The 20,849-nt window shown below is 38.0% G+C and overlaps 1 protein-coding gene across 7 annotated transcripts; it reads right to left on the bottom strand.

Moving 5' to 3' along the window:
• Window positions 1-582: 582 nt before the first annotated feature.
• LOC101741984 (glycogenin-2) lies at window positions 583-20,800 on the bottom strand. Of its 7 annotated transcripts, none has more exons than XM_038010966.2 (10): window positions 20,538-20,699; window positions 14,708-14,843; window positions 11,770-11,944; window positions 7,890-8,052; window positions 7,475-7,601; window positions 6,913-7,084; window positions 4,167-5,435; window positions 2,586-3,915; window positions 2,231-2,273; window positions 1,250-1,361 (listed from the first exon to the last, which is right to left on the bottom strand). In XM_038010966.2, the coding sequence occupies exons 1-9, from the start codon at window positions 20,542-20,544 to the stop codon at window positions 2,239-2,241; spliced, it is 3,414 nt and encodes a 1,137-aa protein (XP_037866894.1). In that variant the 5' UTR covers window positions 20,545-20,699; the 3' UTR covers window positions 1,250-1,361; window positions 2,231-2,238. The 7 variants fall into 7 exon arrangements, with proteins under 7 accessions (XP_037866896.1, XP_037866893.1, XP_062524555.1 ...); XM_038010967.2 differs by having other exon boundaries at window positions 1,304-1,455; XM_038010968.2 differs by lacking the exon at window positions 2,231-2,273 and having other exon boundaries at window positions 583-1,455.
• Between the last annotated feature and the right edge of the window lie 49 nt (window positions 20,801-20,849).

Here is a 20,849-nt window from a genome sequence, read left to right as displayed (position 1 = left end):
CACGGCCCACCTGATGGTGAGTGGATACCGAATGCCAGGATAGAGCCAAGACGCTGCCTACAAGGACATTACATTTAGTAAGGTTCACTAATACTAGCTAAGTGTTAGTGTAATGTTCGAGAGATGGCGCTGTCAAAGTAATGTGTTCACTAAATTCATTTTGAGACGAAATTAGGTAATATTTCCTGGTAGGCAGGTACCTACGCAATGCGTAATGCGTTCATTTGCATTATTGTGTTACGACAAAGTGGCTTTGTCTCAAGTACCTAAGTGATATTAAGAAATGACCTCTGACTTCTGTATGGATTTAATTTTCAAAACCTAGAAAGCTAATGTTTTTGATCCGTAAAGTTTATTTTAGTAACGCGGAGCTCTATACCTCCGATGTAGTTAAGAAATCCATAAAGACTAAACCTAATTGTAGATATAGACAGAATGACGCTCTTAAATAACTTTATAGTTCACGCTAGTTCAAATTTCTTAAAAATAATTCAAAAAGGCTATTGCTATTTATTCACTCATGGTTAAGATTTGAATATGGCAATTAGGCAATTAGGAACTAAGAGGTGAAATAAAATTACGTTTGATTCCAAAATAGACTTTTAATATAAAAATTACATACAAAATTCGATTCAATAAATACGTTGTATCCTTTGGTAGTTTCATGTTCACAATTATAAAAGCCGGAATAGCGTGATTGAAAAATAAAAAAATATCAATAGGAGTACAAAAGTATAAACAAAGTTACATTGTTTAGTGCAGTATTGAATACACAAAACTAGATCTAATCGATAATAATAAAATACGCAGTACATATTAAGTAAAAGCATAATAATATTCGAAAATAATATCAGACATTAACACGGCAAAGGCGAGGCTACACGTATGGCACGGGAAGGGTCGGAGCGCGGACGCTCAATTCTCTTTGGGTTTCTTCTCCTTCTTCCGGGGCGGCGGCACGGGCGCCTCACCGCCCGGTGCGCGTTCCTTCTTCACCACCTTCTTTACAACTTTTTTTTTGGGTGCTTCCGTAGGGGCAGCTTCGCTTGGGGTCGGCTCGGCCACAGGTTTGCTCTTGGTAGGTTTGACTCCGATATTAGCGAGCGAGACCGCTCCGACGGGTGGCGTGGGTACCGTGGGCTCGTCGACGGCGAGTCCGGCCGCACGAGTCGGCAGGGGTGGCGAGGTGGGGGAGTGGTCGGCGTCGGGCGCGGTGACAGTGGGCGTGCGCAGCTCGCTGGCGATGATCTGGTGCGCGAGCGTGGCGGCGTCCTCGAGCTCGCTGTCGGGGGTGGGGAGCGGGTCGGCGGCGGCGGGCGGACTCAGCTGCAGCTTGCCGGCCGGCTTGCGACGTTCCGCGGCTACACAACCAATATCATCCCGCCTTTATTCTCCGGTTCGGTTACGCGTGACGTTAGTATGGCGGTCACATTAGAGAGCAAGCTCGGTTAGGGCCTGGAACAAAGTCGAGGGAAAACGTGGCTACTTTGTTAATTCGAAAAGATGCAAGCGGATGTTAGAGATCTGGGTCAGCTCGGCGGAGTGCTTTAAAGCTTACTTTGCAATCCATTACAAGGACAATTATTATTTTTACATCTTCGATCGACGGTTTTAAAACGAATTTAGTATTTGAATTTTCCGAATCAAACTAAACTATGCTCTACGTGTACAAAAATATTCATGAATTGTGACATAAGTGAGGGTGCCGAGAATGAGAAAGCGCTGAATAATATTCCTTGCAATATATAAAGAAACATACAAAGCTGAAAACGGATAATGAGTGTTGTTGGAATTTCACGCACAGTTGTCGTCGAAATTGACACAAACTCAACAAAAGTATCGCCACAACGACATGCGTTAAGAATTCATTTGTATTTATTTTCTAACTTCAAAATAAATACAATAAAATTCGATTTAGTTCGTCCCGCTATTGTAGTTTTGTAGCAAAAATTATATTCAATAATAGCGGTACGACTGCACGCGGACCCTACTCTTTGCAATTACTTGGACACAACCCAACAACCAACGAAACAATTTCGATAACATTAAATAAGAATTTAATATTCACACGCAAAGCTCTACTGAAACACATGTTTTGGACAAACATTTGTTGTTTTTTTTTGCGGCGTATAAGACGCAACAAAAGGAGACGAACATTTCCTCCACCAACCAGTATTTACCGTTTACGAGACATTGCGTTGGGCCCAAGTGCAATTTCGTTATTCATTACCTGTTCTATCAAAGCCGCGTCTCTTGAGCTGCCTCCTCGGTAGCTGGATGAAATAACAACGAATATTGTAACGTATGCTCTTTAAAAAAACATAAAAACCAAACATCACAAAACGGCACAAAAGAAAGAGAGAAAAATAAAAGAAAAAAAATGTCGGTAACATCAAGTTCTGTTCTGTTACGGGTGCTTTGCAGCGCCGTTACCGGTTACTCGTCACCGGTTCTCTCGCGTAGAACGGACGAAGCTCAACTATAAACGTATTAGTAAATGTTTGAACTGCAAAATAACTCGGGTGAGATTTGATAGTGCGAAGCCGTTAGCCGTCGTTGCGGTCGAGGACACTGCGTATACTTACATTTGGCGGCCGGAACGACGGGGGCTTCTTCTTTGGACGGTGTGTTGGCTAAGGGAGGGCTGTCGGTGGAGCTATCTCCGGCAGCCGCTGGTTTCTCTGGAGTAGATTCTGGAATAGCGGGACTGGAAGGAGCTTCGGCTGCAAGAGCAGGAGATGCGGGCTCCGCAAGTGTTGAGTCTTTAATTGTTTCGACAGCACTTTTGGTTTGAGGCACCTCGGGAGCGGCTGGCTCGGTAGCTGCTGCAATAGTTTCGATCTTTTCTTTGGCTGATTCAACCAGTCTCTTGGGCGATTCTTTTTTGGTTTCCAATTCGGTTTCCGTTGCTAACGCCTCTACTGGCACTGGTATTACAGAGGCTGGTTCATCCGCAACTAGAGGAATACTAGGTTCCTCTGCTGGTTTCGCCAATGTTTCTGATTCTACAACTGTTGGTACTTCAGTCGGTGGCACTTGCTCGAGTTCCGCTACTGGAACAGGTATTTCGAGAGGCACATCAGATAAAGCTTCACTTGTAATTCCTAATACAGTTTCACTTGCAACTATCGGTGAAGATTCACTTGCAGGTAAAGAAGCAGTTTCAATTACATCTGCTGCTTTAATTTCACTTGGCACCTCAGGAGCAACTTCATCTAAAGCTACGGGTGCAGATTCAGCCACATCTAAGGGTACAGTCTCACCGGCATCTACAGTTACAGTTTCAGTTGCTGGTACAGTCTCAGGTTTTTGTACAGGTTCAGTCTCAGTCGGTGTGCTGTCAGAAGATGGTGGAGTTTCTGTTACTGTTGGTACAGCTGCCGAAGCGATTGCTTCAGATTCAATCGCTACAGGGCGAACGGCCAAAACCTCAACAGGGGCCACTAGAGATTCAGAAGTGACCGGAGCAGGCTCAGGTACTGCGACAGAATCACTATCTATTACAGCAGGCAGAACTTCAGGAGCATTTGTAGTCGCGGAAATTTGTGATGGAGTTTCTTCAACCGTTGTTTCGGTAGGTACAGTTACTGTTGCATCTTCAATTGACTTGGTAACAGTTTCTGGAATTGCCTCGGTAACAGTTTCTGGAATTGCCTCAGCATTCTCAGATTCCACTTGTTCAGGAGTTGGCTGTCGTGGAGAGACTTCCTTAGGAGGCGACAATTGTTTAGGAGGCGAAGTTCGGGGTTGGCTTAAAGTTTGAGAAATTTTTGCCCAGATATTGTCAAAAGAATCAGCTCCCATATAGTCAATGTTACCGGCTTCCCAACCTTGACGACGAGCTAAATCGTCTATGGCTTCAGTTGAAGTTCCCGATCCCAATACAACTCTGGCCAAGTTGCCCGCTACGCCACTCTGTAAATATACAAAAGAAAATTTCAATTACAATATTAAAATATTCAATCATTACAATGTTTTCTATTTATGAAATTATGTTAATAACGTTAGGATACATGCTATTTTCAAACTTCAAAAGCATGCAAAAGCATTTTTAACAGAACACACTCATACAAGATACACGATAATTGGAGCTTTAACGCGTAACTTTCGTAAGCAAATAGATAATTACCTGAACGTCTTGTGCGATAAATTTCAACGTAACTTACTTGATCTTCGCTATCACTAAACGCTTCTTCGGCTGAATAATATTCCTGTGGCTCAGGGGACTCCGAAGGTACTGAAGGCATGTCAGGGATTTCATGGGTACAAATTTTTCTACCTCTAGAATCTATGGTCACTTGATGACGTAAATAAAAACCATCATAAGGATGCCTGGGTCTAATATCTTCAACATAATCGTTGTTCTCATCGCTACTTTCATCGTTTAGCCCATTTTCGAGATTCATTTGAGAAGAACTAACTGTATCTTTATTTCTTTCCTCTTCAAGACGACGTACTTCGTAGCTCTGTCTCGGACATGAATCTATCAGATTTTCATAGGATTTCTTTGAAGCCAAATCATTTTCTGGTAATTCTTTATTATTTTGTGTGTTGTGCTCAATAGTGTGGGTAGTTTTGTGACATTGATGTATTTGAATAGAATTATTGTGTATGCTGTTTTCGTTTGATTGTAAGGGCACAAAATTTTCTTGATGATTATGTGTTACCTGTCCATGATCGTAATGATTTTCTGAATACTGGGCTTGGTTTGTGGAATTAACTCGGTGGGTTAGATTTTGGTGGTGCGTTTGTTGATAATCTTGGTACACATTATGATCATGATGAACAGGCCGTAATTGATTTTGATCGCAATGTTGTGTGTGTTCTCTTTGAGGATATTCCGGGCATGATGGTTCCTCATGCCAATGTACTGGTTGGATATCAACGTAAGTATTATTGTGATTATTAATGTAATTTTGGTGGGTAAAATCACAACTAGGTTGGGTATTGTTTTGGAAATTATGATCGTGTAACTGATTATTGACAGTATGTAATAGTTCGGAATGTTGTGAATTATGTGAGTGATGTTTATTATAATCGTAATGATGTTGATGATCTAGTGAGAAAGGATCTTCGCTTTGGGCATGCGGGAAGTGTTCCGTAGCTTGCTGCGCATTCTCTTGTTGTAAACGATATTCCCAAGCGTATCTGTGTAATTCTTCATGGTATTGGAGGTCTCCAACGGAATGGTGACTCGTGACGTCATCTGCCATTGGAGGTATGTTGCCCCCGTAAATATCCCAAGGATCAGGGAGCTCCGAAAATTCATGGTATTGTTCAATATTTAAGTCCGGTATTTGGTTTCCTGGTCTGTGCCAGGGAAATTCTGATTCAGGGTCTAAAACTGGCTGATAGTGAAGATGTTGGTTGATGTCCTGCGGTGGTAACGCCGGGGGATGTTCAGGGGGCTCTTGCTGTGATGCCTCCACCTCAACCTATCGGTTGAAGTGAAACAACTCAGTGGTGTTGCATGCAAATCAACACTTGAACTAAGCTTCACACATATTTCGCTATAACAAGGTGTTAACAGCTTTGTCCAAGCGTCTATTAGTAATATTTTATGTACAATTGCATTTTTATAAACACAGGGATAATATTTAAGCTTCTTGTTCAAATTTCATTAGCAAATATTTCTTTGAATATATAACGTTCTTCCTTTTCAACTATCACTATGTTTATTGTCAAATGCGGTGATTCTTTCACCAAAATACCAACACCATCTACTGGAACCCAAAACAAAATTGCATATTAGACCGTGCGTCAAGCGAATAGCGGATATGAGTTTAGTTAGAGCATGTTAGTATTTTGGAGAAACACAAACTAAAATCACGGATACTGTATGCTTCAAACAATCGGTGCGAGTAACAGCGTGTGCAAACAAGCTTAGAAAACTTCAAGCGTTATTGTTTTTCAATCACAATCGAGAAAATTATTTAACGAAACATTTCGAAGGGCAAAAACTAGCAGAGAATGCAAAACAAACTGGATTCGTAAAAATATCAAAAGTGATCCGTGTAACTACTGCAAGCAATTGACTATAAAACGCAATAACAAATCACTTTCGATTCAAAATCGTCAATTGCATACGAATTTTTTCTCACCTCTGTAGTTTTAACGTCTCCTTGTGAATGCTTGGAAAACATGTTGTGGTGTTGAGATCAGAGGCTGATATGAGAAGGGATCGATTTACTTGGTAGTGGTAGGAATAGAGACCGCGGCGCTGCGGTCGCAACGAACCGAACAATGCATATCGATTTCATATCGATTCCGTATCGAATAACGAATTCAATACTCGACCTAAATCGAGATTCTTTAAATACGTAACGCGGTTACTACAGTTACAAATACTATTCGAAACATGATAGGTTCGCGTTTCGTCCGTCCTTTGGACATTCACATTGATATATCACATGAATTTAATAACGATTACCTAAGTAAACAGATTGTTTCTTTTTTTTTCCCGTACCTATACTGATAGCCTTGAGAGGCTATTTCAGCTTCATCCTAAGGTGTAGGTGAGCTCACGGGGCTCAAACTGGGAGTGTTGCTAATACTGGTCCTAGCAAGAGCAGTGCTTCGCAGAATCTACCACCGGATCGGAAACGCGACCCACTGAGTAGAATCCGGCGAGAAACTCAGTGGGCTAAATTGTTTCAAAATATTTCGTAGAACTACTTTTTTTTTATTGCCCTTGTAGGCAGACGTCCATACGGCCCACCTGATGGTGAGTGGTTTTACCGTCGCCCATGGACTTCAGCAATGCCAGGGGCAGAGCCAAGCCGCTGCCTACCGCTTAATACTCTCCACAAGCCTCGTTTGAAGAAGGACCACTACTACCGATTAATCGAATTTCGTGTATTACAAAGTTTAGCCAGTTAAGATATAGGGTGCTGTTACAAAAGCGCTTCTTACCATGGAATGGTCGAGTTGGGCGTGGACCTGTGATACGAAAAGGTCCCACCAGAGTTGAAGGAACTCCTGGAGATACCCCGGGGCATCGACCGACCGGGACTCCCAGTTGAAGCGCTGAAGCCAAGGCTTACCGGCGCCAATGAAGTGAATGATTTTCAAATTCTGTCCGTAACTGAAATTTAAAATCAACCAATCAAAATGCATTATTTGCACTTGTGTAAATATGTACGTAGGTACACGTTTTGCGAACATCTGATTTGAATAGATTCAATAGAACTCAATTATAGAATTCTTTGAATAACATATCGACGTTCGAAAGGCAAACGCGACTAAGCGACAATGCGTGAACTTTACAGTAGACTAATTTAAAGTTGAAATACCTGAAAAAAATTATATTTTAACGAATCTAGCTGTAGGATTGAAATGATTTTAATAGACCTAAAAATATTTTTTTTTTGCGCATCGAATATGGTTATTGCCTATCATTTATGTACAAATCAGTTATTGTCGCTTAGCCACGTTTGCCTTTCAAGCGTCGATATAAATATTCTCTAGTACGTACTGTTTCAAAGCTGGTAAATATGAGTAGAAAGCCGCAGTTGTAACATTGTATAGGAAGGGAAGATGCTTGTTGATGTCGCCGTGCGCCCAGTCAGAGAAGAAAGAGTTCAGTAGCCCTTGATCACCACCTGTAATCGCAAAGCATAACAGTAGATTATCGCCTTTTAAATACCACCACCGTGGTTAGGTACCACCACCCTGCCTATTTGCCCCTGTGAAGCAGTAATGCGTTTCGGTTTAAAGGGCGGGTTAGCCGTTGTAACTATACTGAGACCTTAGAACTTATATCTCAAGGTGGGTAGCGCATTTACGTTGTAGACGTCTATGGGCTCCAGTAACCACTTAACACCAGGTGGGCTGTGATCTCGTCCACCCATATAAGCAATAAAAAAAACGCAACTGAAAGACAATAATACCATCAAAACTGCCTCGCTGCTGCGCGAATTGTATCAGTTTCTCGAAGGTTTCGTTTGAAGGTTTGAAGACAAAAACGCCGGAGTTGAAACAGTCGGGCCATCCCACGTCGGGAGCAGCCGATAGCTCTTCACGCTCGAAGAGTTCATCGCAATTTTGGATCACCTACGAGGAAATCAGACACGGACTAATAAAAAAACTACGAATAAATATTATTATATCTAAATCTATATATATAAAAATGAATTGCTGTTCGTTAGTCTCGCTAAAACTCGAGAAGACGAGAACGGCTGGACCGATTTGGCTAATCTTGAATTATTTGTATAAGTCTAGAGAAGGTTTAAAAGGTAGATAAATATGAAAATGCTCGGAATGAAGTACAAAAATAACAATTTTGTTTTTCCTTTCATGTGTCCCCCGTCGGACGGATTCCTTTTGTTTGTTTTAAGTTTATTTTATACATTATCGATTGAGGCACTACGAAGTCTGCCGGGTCAGCTAGTACACAATATTAATTTGTCTTCGTAATTTGTGTATTATTTTTAAACGGAACAGCAAATAAGTTAATTTTATTTTAATATTTCGACAGCGGCTTGGCTCTGCCCCTGGCATTGCTGGAGTCCATGGGCCACGGTAACCACTCAACATCAGGTGGGCCGTATGCTCGTCTGCCTACAAGGGCAAAAAAAATTAATTAATAAATACATTATCATGCAACAATGAAATTTTATATCTCTCAATATTAGAAGCTTCAACTATTCAATATCTTTATTGATAAGTTATTTCGTGTGTCCCCACGTCAGAAACAAATTCCTGTTTTAAAATACGTATTACTTTTTAATACAAACTAGCTCGTTTATTTTATAAAAAAAAACACATCAGTATGTAGAACAGACTAGAATAAGCATTATCTTAACTACGAATTAAATATTTAAATTGACATAGGTACCGGTGTTCGGTCCACGTGTCGAACAATAACGAACGCATTAAGAAGAATTTATCTTAGTGCGAATAAAAACCAGTTGACACAATAACCCGTGATAACAATGATCGAATGGGTTCCGTCTATAATCAAAACAGCATTAAATATATTTATCAATATTTGTACTAAATTTATCTGATCGCAGTTTTGTATAGTTTTTTTTTTTATTTATTGCTGAGATGGGTGGACGAGCTCACAGCCCACCTGGTGTTAAGTAGTTACTGGAGCCCATAGACATCTACAACGTAGACGCGCCACCCACCTTGAGATACAAGTTCTAAAGTCTCAGTATAGTTACAATGGCTGCCCCACCCTTCAAACCGAAACGCATTACTGCTTCACGGCAGAAATAGGCAGGGCGGTGGTACCTATCCGCGCGGACACACAAGTGGTCCTACCACCAGTTTCGCCACAGAAATCCTCCACCAGGACTTATGTAGCTCTTATTTTCGTTTTCCGTAACGACTCTGTGTTACAATATATATTCTGTTATGTAATTTGATTAAAAGATCTAACGAGTAAGTGAAAGCATTGACGGCGCCTCGGCGTTTCCTTCGAAAGAAAACTAGATAATGAAAGCATCGAAATTGGAATTGGTCCAAAAATGTTAGCGGCAAATATTTGGGCCACGGTTATGCGTCTCATCATCTAATGTTACATAGTCGACGTCCGGTGGTAACATTGACTTTCTTATCTGGTAAACAATCGATCGAAATAGATTTGACGAGATTCGCAAACATCTGTCGATCGGTCGTTAAAAATCGATCAATATCCGCTCCTTCTGTATCGAACATTCGTCTTTAACTACGAACATTACACAATTTAAATATGTCACGTTTATTATTTTCATATTATGTTCACTGACAGATTAGTAACTACAAATACTGGTGGTAGGACCTCTTGTGAGTCCGCGCGGGTAGGTACCACCACCCTGCCTATTTCTGCCGTGAAGCAGTAATGCATTTCGGTTTGAAGGATGGGTCAGCCGTTGTAATTATACTTGAGACCTTAGAACTTATATCTCACCTATAACACCAGATGGGCTGTGAGCTCGTCCACCCATCTAATAAAAAAATAAAAAAAAACGCGTTTTTTTTTGCTTAAATGGGTGGACGAGCTCACGGACCACTTAAATGGTTAGAGGAACCCATATACATCTCCAACGTAAATACCACCCCCCACCTTGAGACATGAGATCTAAGGCTTCAGTTTAGTACAACGGCTGCCCCACCCTTCAAACCGAAGCGCATTACTGCTTCATGACAGAAAAAGACGTTGGTATAGTTTGTTTAATACAAATTAATTTACTTCAATTATTATTATCATTGTATTTGTTTTGTGAGGTGTGCAAATGTAGATAGACACTTAGCGCAGATAGCAACTGTGTTTATGTTTTCTTTTAAAGTTTTCTTTTTTAATTCGGACACATTTTATCTTAAAATTTATTTCGTCAACGTTCGCAAGCGTATAGCTAAAAACTTCGATCGTGTTTAAATATTTGAGAGCGCCAATTTTAGCTTTTGGCAAAAACAAATATTGTCCGATGTACATCGATTTAGGATTCGCCTGGAAAACAGTTTCCGCATTAAAATCACACATAATCGCCGCCTTACGTCCGCTAAAACAAACTATTACTACATCCAAAATAAACATTATCCCAAAATCCGATTGGTAGAAACTAGAAAATGATTACGATACCACTACGTCCGTAAAAAGCGCTGCCAACATTTGTTTATAATTATGCTTGTGATTTCAAAACAAAATGCCTTGATAAAATTCGTATCTAGCGATGCAAAATGCAAAGGTGTTCAAATCCCGCAGGCGCGGGTACCAAATTTCCTAATGAAATACGTACTTAACAAATGTTCACGATTGACTTCGACGGTGAAGGAATAACATCGTGTAATAAAAATCAAACCCGCAAAATTGTAATTTGCGTAATTACTGGTGGTAGGACCTCTTGTGCGTCCGCACAGGTAGGTACCACCACCCCGCCTATTTCTGCCGTGAAGCAGTAATGCGTTTCGGTTTGAAGGGTGGGACAGCCGTTGTAACTATACTGAGACCTTAGAACTTATATCTCAAGGTGGGTGGCACATTTACGTTGTAAATATCTATGGGCTTATTAATCGAGCGAACAAAATGCAAAACACGGTATCTATATTAATGGCGTAGATAAAAGCGAAATTATTAAACCTACAGACAGTCCGTTAAATAATAATTGATTAAGCCGAACGTGAAGACAACTATATATATATATTTTTTTACAAAGACATGTGGGCTGGCAACCGTTGGTCAATTGAAAGATATTGCCGCGTAATTGGTAAACTGGCCGTACCTACATTAGTTTCATATTCGACTGGGAATTTTATTGCGATGATTTCAATAGGATACATTTAGTTTCACCGCTGTTTCTGGTTAACAAGATATAAGATTGTAATTTAAAAGATTTGATATTTAGTTCTATAAATATTATACTGGTTTTGGCGAACAAGTACGCTTAGTGTATAACTTAAATGAGTTGTTTTGGTGTAGGTAATAATTCCAGTTCGATCTGGTTTTTTAAATTAAATAATACATTTAATCTTGTTTATCAAAAGTTTCTAGAATTATTTTCGAATCTTGGTTTTCGTACATCCGTTTTTTTGTTTGTTTAAATTTCCCTTCTAAATCAAATTTTTTGGTAACTTAGAAATTCCATTTTCAAATCTTCGTTTTCATGTATAGATTACATAACAAGGTTGTTCTTAATGAAAACTATTTAATAACCTTAGAATAACCTATTGACATCTAATGTCCAACGTTGCCATAGCATAACGTACAAATCCTTCTAGCATGTTCTCTCTCCTATGAAAATAATTGAGGATAAGAGTTGTAAAATTAAATAGAACTTTACTGACCAATATATCGGCATCTAGGAATACGCATTTCTCGTACTGAGTGAGGTTCCAGCAGTGGATCTTTGTGAAGGTGATGCCGAGCTCTGGCCGCTGGAGGAGGGCCAGGTGAGCCGCGTCTCTTGAGTCCAGAACGTCTACCGTGACTACTTCGGAGAAAACTGCGCGAAGACGATCCCTGTTCGTCGGAATATAAAATATATTAAATGTTTAGTGTTTCTCAGGAAAAACCATTTCCATACATCTCTTAGTCACATGCATCTTCTCTCTACGCATCACATGTCCATACCAATCGTAAATACGCTCTTTAAATAATTTTTCATTTCTTTATTAGGTCCGTCAACAGTTATGACTGAGGTATCTATATTATTAGGTATTCTTAGGACACAGTATACAGTGGTATTAAAGTGAGATATCGATTTAGATTTATGCGATCGGATCAAAATTCCTCAAAAATAGTATTTTACTGTCTCTACACCGACTGCTTTTAGATCGATTACCAAAATAAATCTTAATTTAAAAAGTCTAATATTATAAAGCTGAAGAGTTTGTTTGTTTGAACGCGCTAATCTCAGGAACTACTGGTCCGATTTCAAAAATTATCTCAGTGTTAGATAGCCCATTTATTGAGGAAGGCTAACATCATGCTAAGCTCAATACAAGCGGAGCACCAATAAATAATGTTTCAAAATAGGGGTTTTTTCCCCTTTTGAGAGCTTCCGCTGCATGGGCTGCAGAAACGATAAAAATTTTGCTAAAATAATGTATGACAGAATTGTTCCCCTTTACAAGATCTAAAAAAAGTCCGCGGCAGCATATGTCAAGGTTGTCTTACTATAACGTTTTTTATGCTAAACAAATTTGTTCTAAAATAAAGTATTATTCGTGAACTATTCCACGCGGATGAACTCGCTGGCAAAAGCTAGTATAGAACAAGGGCAATAAATTAAAAATAAAACTACATTAAATAAAATCAAAAACATGGATATCGGACGTTACGCCTCAAATATGTATAAATGTTTATTCATTCTTGCTATCCTTCACGGGTTTTACCGCGGCGGTATGGTTGTTCTCGCAAATCCATCATACGTTCCGGTTAAAAGGGTAGCTGTTATTCCAATACTATTGAAGCGATTTATTTGGGTATTGTGTGAGTAAAGGCTTTAGTACATTGTGAGCTCATTTATCCTTTTGGGCCATGGAGAAAATCTTTGTTGAAATATTATTATAGTAGCTCGATACGGAGGTATAGTGCGTTTAGTGGGTATTATTGTTGGATAGACCAGCTCATGGCATTTACTCATGGTTTCGGCTCAAAATACACTACACAACCAATAAGTTATATCTCAGACAACATGTATTGACGATGATTCCCATCAATTTTAATAATTACAATATATCTCAATTTCAAAAAATTTCCAATTCAACATCAAGTATATGATAAACACAGCTGTACCTTTCACAAGAAAAGTCGACTTTCAAAAACAAAATTAAATTACATAAGTAATAGCTCTGGCAAAGCTTGTGGTTAAACATAAACCAATGAAGTAGGAAACCTATGGAAATGAAACGTCAACCAAAATTTCGTGCCACTGTGACGTCATCTGGCCACAAAACATGGCGGCTTTAGTGCTGTACAAAAGATTTCAATGTTATCAGGTTTTATCGATAAACGTTCTTGGCTCATTTTATTTTAAATATTGTTGAGTATTATTTATTTGTAGAATTTATACTTTAATGGGAAGTAAGTAGGTATATTGTTATGTGCAAATATGATATGATTTAGAAGGGTGAAATCTAAGACAAGTTCGTCCTTCGAATTGGCCAAGTAAACGATATGATGATTTTTAAAAGTTGCTACACTAATTTTATAAAGTTGTCGTTTGTCGCAAAACATAAAGATATGGCATAGTTCAAAGCCATCAGCCCATTTCTAGCATGCTAAATGTTATCGTATTTTGAGTACGTGTTTTTCTTAGACTATTACAATCTATTTTAATTGTTTTGCTGACTCTAAAGTCCGTAACATACTACCGCAGCGCACCCCAAGGAAGGTGCGCCGCACCATTTGAATCACTTTCGCTTGAGAGTGATTCAAATTTTAAACTTATCAAGGGACCGCGTGAAAAAAAAAACACCTACAGAACATTTATTCATTAATTACAAACGTCATTCCTTGTGACTTCCTCTCTAAAATCACTTAATTATTAAAAATTTAACAAATTTACAATAGTATTTTACTCACTGCGGAATAAAACTATTTTATTTAAATAGTTTCGAAGAGATTTTGTCGGTAGCCTTTTTCCCGAAATATCTAAACAGAATGTCTAAATATGTTTTGATAACATATTTTAAAGAGGTATTTATGATTAGTGTCATGATCAATAGATTCCGACCGAAAAATGGATTTTTCGGATGAGGGCTCCATAATGAATTTAAATACATATAGATAATAGTTTTAGGACATCGACTTTCTTGAGATCCTATAAAATACGTTTTAATTTTTATTTTTGTATGTTTTAAGCATGATAAATTATGAAATTTTATATAATCAATCATATTAAATCGATATCATAGTCAATAAATAATGTACAACCCAAAACAGACGGCCGAACTGACGTGACAATGACATTTGGCGCGCTAAACATGGCGGATTTTCGGCCTCATTAGACGGAGACGGAGATATTTACGTATATTCATGTTTCATTTTATGTACGCACTGAAATACTGTTATATTGTTTTCCTGCGAGTTAAAGTGCTGAGTAAGAACGAGATAGATATATGTTTATGTATGTTCCTTCAAAATGGGTGCTATTTATATAAGCAATTGTACGTATAGAACAATATGTCGTGTCCCTACTATATAGGTCAATGACATAAACGTCTACCAACTTAACCAAATGAAAACAGTTTTTAATGAACAACATTTATAAACACTCACCTCATAGCTTCACTGACGGTAGGTGTGATGAGTGCTACGGCAGGGTACACCGAACCGGCGCGGCGGAGCGAATGGGCCAGCACCAGAGCTCCCAAGCCGTAGGAGTCGTTTGTGGCCAGAGTTACCCATGCTCGATCTGCATCCAACAGTATTTTTAACCGACTTCAAAAAATGAAGAGATTCTCAATTCGACTGTTTTTTATGTTTGTTACCTCATAACTTTGACTGGGTGAATCGATTTTGACGATTCTTTTTTTATCAGAAAGCTGACGCTTCTCGTGTGGTCCCATTTTTCATCAATTTAGTCTAGTTACTTGAATTTGCTTTAAGTACGTGCGCGACAAATATATGAATAACTCAGTAACTCCAACGCCAACCGATTTCGATGATTATTGTTTTTAGTATATATTAATTTGTTTAGGAATATCTTTTTTTTAATTGAAGTCGGTTTTTGTTATGTCTATTTACAATTATTTGATATGAAATATTTTTAATAACTTATTCATTATTGTCTAACCCCTAAGCCATTCGCTCGGTACAGGTCACAATAGGTTGCCAGAAAATTTTGAAAAAAAAAAACCGATGGTTTGAAGGATCTTGCATGTGTCGTACTCCTATGTCCTTTACTAGTAAATCGTACAGCCTTTGGCCAGAAATTTCTAGAATAAAACGGAACCAGAAAACTGATGACTTCACACAAATGATATTTAGATATAAGCGTTGTACCTAATTAGTTCTCGTCTTGTTCTCGTCTTGTAGGTACATATTATGTGTCTTTTCACTACACGTAAATCCTAACTTGAGTCGAGTCGCTGAATTGGAATCGTTTTGTGATTTCTATATCTATCATATCTTAAATTTTAATTACAATAACTTTCTTGTTATGAATTTAGTAAAATTTCAGACCTCTATTATACATGTATGCTTCTATTATAAAAACCGCTCTACTCTTTTGCATTGGTGAGAAAAGTTACACGTTTTACGTTAAGTGTTATTTCGATAATGTAAGCGCAAGAAAAATAAATACGTATTTTACTATTTCACTATATTATTATTTTATGTATATACATAAATAAGTAAGATCAATGATGTTCATATTAATTCTAATTTAACAACACAACATAGTTAATATCAAGAGTGGCGGGATAAATTTAGCTTTTAAAAGCTTCACACAATATCGTACATCAAATGCACGGGAACTTACGTATTATTAGGCGATATAAAACTTTTATTTATGTTATTCCAACGTCTGTCCGTTTTATATTCGTGAATTATGAAAACAATGTGCTGCGTCCTTGCATTTCTCTGTCAATACTCAGAATACTCGATCACGTGAAACGATTCATACATACATTTAAACGCTACACGAAAAACATGTTTTATTACTAGTCACAATGCACAGTAAATATAGTAATGTAATTCACTAGCGTTTCGATTGACTAAAAATCATCTGGACATACGTAACAAATCTATATATATATAAAAATGAATTGCTGTTCGTTAGCCTCGCTAAAACTCGAGAACGGCTGAACCGATTTGGCTAATTTTGGTCTTGAATTATTTGTGGAAGTCCAGAGAAGGTTTAAAAGGTAGATAAATATGAAAATGCTCGGAATTAAATAAAAAATACAATTTTGTTTTTCCTTTGATGTGTTTTTTTTTATTGCCCTTGTAGGCAGACGAGCATACGGCCCACCTGATGGTGAGTGTTACCCATGGACTTCCACAATGCCAGGGGCAGAGCCAAGCCGCTGCCTACCGTCGGTCCCTTGTCGGTCTTTTATTTATCGATTGAGGCACTACGAAGTCTGCCGGGTCAGCTAGTATGTAATAAAATCGCTAATGTAATCGCTAAAATCATGGTGCCAACGACGTAAATGCGTATCGAAAATAACCAGGAAGTCTGCTATTAGTATTGCGTAGGTCGTACTTTAGTTTTCTATTAATTTTGAAGCATCATCGTCGTAAAAAGGTACAAGGAAATACAATACAAGTCCACTGAGCTTCTCGCCGGATCTTCTCAGTGGGTCGCATTTCCGATCCGGTGGTAGATCCTGCGAAGCACGGGTCTTGTTGGTGTTAGCAACATCGTCAGGTTTGAGCTCCGTGAGCTCACCTACTAGTTAAGGTTACGCTGGTATGGTATCTCTAGACCATCAGCTTAGGTAGGAAAAAAAAAAGAAAGCGCAATACAAAAATTCATTTCAGTAAGACTTGAATAGCGTTTTAACGTTTATCGTTGGAAGTAATACTAAAAGCACTAAGTTATTGCTGAATATAATGTTTATTTCAAATGAATCTTTACTATTAACTTTGATTAGAACCAGTGTTGTAATTTTTGCGATCTTTTTTTTTCCATTTCAATTATCATTAAAAACGTAAATTCTTCGCGAGGTAACAAAATACTTTGACGTGAGTAATTCCCAGCTTCTCTACCCGCGTGGGCCATTACAGGCTGCCTTGTATTAGACAAGTGCCGCACGTTCTGTTCGGAAATAGCGCGACACAAATAAAATTCAAAATAAAACTACTGGATAGCGTCAGATATTCCGCGTGAGCATGTCGCCGCGGGTGTGTTCCGCAATTAAACCAATAAACACTGTCTTCTGTCACCACAAGCGAGCCCGGTACTGCTCAGGTACTTTCATCTCACGACATATCTACGAGATTACTTTTACGATTTAGGTATTTAAGTCCAATCGTACGAAAACGAGATTTATTGGAGAAACATCCTTTACACGTTACACGCATAGGAAGCAGAATTCTAAATTGATTCCAGGAAATGTCGTCAATGAAGGCCAAAACGTAACGCTATTTGCGAGGAGCCGCAGAATGTTTGTATAATGTTTATAATGCGTACCAAAGTCGTTAAATGAATTTAAAATTTTCACATTCGACATTAAAAGCTGCTTCCGAACCAGAATTTATTACCTAATAACGAATCGTTCAGGGACTTGTTGGTGTGTACAAAAATACTTTGGCTTCCAAAATGCACCCCAACAAGGCACTTGAGTTTAGATGCAGGATCAGACACGCACATCGGGAGCAATGTCCCTGCGGTTTCTATTTAGGTGCGGCCCGTCCGGCGAGATGGAACCACGCGGGCAGTCGACTGTTTAGCGGAATGAAGGAATGCAGCGATGACGGTGTTGTCTTTTTTGAGATCCCGTAATAAGCAAATATACCAAACAGGAAGAATTCGATTGATCTAATTCGCAAGAACATTTATAAAATTTGAGTTATAATGCCCATATAATGCTCCAATGCCCATGAAATTTTGATACCTTCGCAAAAATCGTAGGTAATACAAATTATAATTAATTATTAGCATAAACTTTATTTCAGCTTCTCAATTCAGAATAATAATACATTCAATACTTAATGTGACAGAGCCGTGAACTTGAAACGTAGACACGTAAACGCTGGCGCCAGTACAATCGAGTCTGGACCTTCATATGAGTATTGAATACCAGTGCATTTAATACCTATATGAAGGTCTTGTATCCAATACCTATTTGAAGGAATCTGATCTGAAACCGCAAGTTATAATAATAAGTCAGCTGAGATGTTTGGAATTCTACCCAATTTAAATATAATAATTTGGATAATTTGGACGGAGGGTCATACAATAAATTCCTATTTTAACGGTAGATAAGATTTCAAAAACAGAAGCCCAAATAATTATCGATCTAGTAGTTTTTAGGAGAGAGTTTCCAGCACTAGGCAGTTACAGGAGGTTATAGGCAATACAACGAAAACTCCGTCATCCACCTTGAGAGATAAGGTGGAATCATCATAAGAATTGTTATACAGTTATTCTATCTTTTGGAACGCGTAAATTAAGGTGTAATTGGGGGCAGAACGAGGACTTGACCGGGATAGTGGGACCGTATCTCCTGATGGATAGCCGGATAGATTATATAATCAGTCTAGGATCATCTGATCTCAAAATTCCTATGCAAGCAAATAGATAAAGATCTATCAGCCATATATAAAATTTATATCATCAGAAGCCAAAAATTATTCGTTATATTATGTCGTCGAGCACACGTGAACACCAAACCGCACCGACAACTATATCGGAAATACCTTCTAAGATCCAGATTTAATGAAATTTGTTTTCTAACCAAATAGTATTGTTTTTTTTTTCTTGGCTTTCCTACGAGATGTTACATTAAATTATTGAACGCTTGACAAAAACATGAGCAAAATCAAAATGAAATTTCACCGCATGAAAGGTTCAGTTTTGTCAACATTTTTTGTAACTACTTTTTTTTTCTACCTATGCTGATAGCGTTGAGAGGCTATTTCAGCTTCGCACTAACATGTATGTGAGCTCACGGGGCTCAGACCGGAGTGGTGCTAACACTGGCCCTAGCAAGAGCAGTGCTTCGCAGAATCTACTACCGGATCGGAAACGCTACCCACTGAGAAGATCCGGCAAGAAACTCAGTTGGGCGAGTAACTACAACTTGCTTGGTGTGCAATGAGCCCGCTCGGGCTTGTAATAATAACATTCCTGTCAATTTCTGCCGCGAAGTACCACGTTCCGGTTTGAATAGTTGCTTAGCCGGCGTTCTGAAGCATTTCAGCTTAAGCCAAGTTAACCACTCAAAACGGTTTGGTCATTTAACATATTACAATGAATACTATACATATTTCTAAATATCTAGTATTAGGTCTTGAAGTCTGTTGTTTTGTTTGAAAAGTAATTTTTTTTGTGTAACAACAAAATAGACATAATACATGTACGCAATGGTCTTTCTTATCTTTCGCCATATGGTGTCTGTTATTTTCTTCAACTTACAAAGGGGAAAGCACTTCATTCGGAGGGTATGTTATTTTTTCGTTTAAACAGACAATAATTATAGTAAAGGCTAGACTAATGTTAAAAAATCTGATAATTTTCAATTTCTTTCAATCGAGTTTTAATTGCTTTTGTTTATTTATAAGAAGTGCTTTATAAATATTAACAAGTTATCGCGTTTCTTTTTTATTTTTATCGTAAACCTACTTTCAATGTTTTCTTTTTAGTAAAATCACCACTTTTAACTAAATTAGTTAGTTTTTTTTTTCATTATTTATTAGAGCCATACACAAATTAGTTCGTTAATTTCAACAAATTAACAGTATCTACTATTAAAAGTCACGGTCAAGATTACGATAGTGCAGCGTATAACAAAACGGTTGATATCGCGTGTTGATAAGCCTATTTATGAATGTGTTAAGTATGTACAACAGATATCTACAATTATGTTTACTATCGGGACATTCTTACACAAGTGAAAGCTGTCAGTTACGGGGTACTATTTCAATTAATTCTAAAGCGGTTCTTAGGAATCCTAAAGGTGTGACGTTCTGCGTGATCAATGAGTTATGAATTACAAGTATTTTATCAAAATATTGTTCCTGTAGCATCTTAATGGCCGTCTGGTTTTATTTCTATTCATTTCTTCATATTTCTATATCGAAGTTAATAAATTTAATATTGTTTGTAGAATAAGTTGTAAGTCACACTATATATTTTGTATTTTAATTACACCTAATTTGCTTTCGAAAGTACTAAATAAAATTATTTCATCAAATTCATGTATATATTTTATGAAATTCACATATTTAAATCGAATGAAGACGACTTTTAGGAAAAGACCGCTTTGAATATCATGATAATATCAAACTACCTTCTCATATTTTATTTCAATTTGTTAATCTCACATTATGAACATTTCAACTACGTTATCAAAAGATAAACTAGGAATATATTGTAAAATGAAATTAAAATTGCCGAATTAAACAACTTTAGATTGTGAAGAAACAATTATTATCTTACTTGACATTATGAAGCCGGGTGTAGTCTCGTGTGACAGTTCAAGTCACCTCTAAATATCACGAACTACACGCGCTCTTCGCGCAACACTAGTAAATGCACGCAGCGTGCGCGACAAATACCGCGATCCCCTCACTCCGCTCGTCTCCCACACGCACACAACTACGTCGACAAAACGTCACAGTAGGGCGAACACTCACTGACAAAATCAAAGGAAAATCAGTTGAAAGTTGTATCAGAAATTAAATATATTATTTTAATTCAACACCTTATGTAATTCAATTGTTTTGAAAATGAAATAAAAATGTTTATTGA

This window comes from Bombyx mori, chromosome 5, assembly GCF_030269925.1.
Source record: "Bombyx mori chromosome 5, ASM3026992v2".
Classification (NCBI taxonomy): Eukaryota; Metazoa; Arthropoda; class Insecta; order Lepidoptera; family Bombycidae; genus Bombyx; species Bombyx mori.
The sequence above is the reverse complement of the archived record's forward strand: the minus strand, read 5'-3'. Positions and strand labels throughout refer to the sequence as shown.

What these genes read in the sequence shown, in the direction of transcription:
- LOC101741984 (XM_038010965.2), bottom strand. An exon ending in GCAGCGAGGCAGTTTTGATG is followed by an intron (nt 7,602 to 7,889) that starts GTATTATTGTCT and finishes TTGCGATTACAG; the next exon opens with GTGGTGATCAAGGGCTACTG. An exon ending in CCCAACTCGACCATTCCATG is followed by an intron (nt 5,436 to 6,912) that starts GTAAGAAGCGCT and finishes TTCAACCGATAG; the next exon opens with GTTGAGGTGGAGGCATCACA.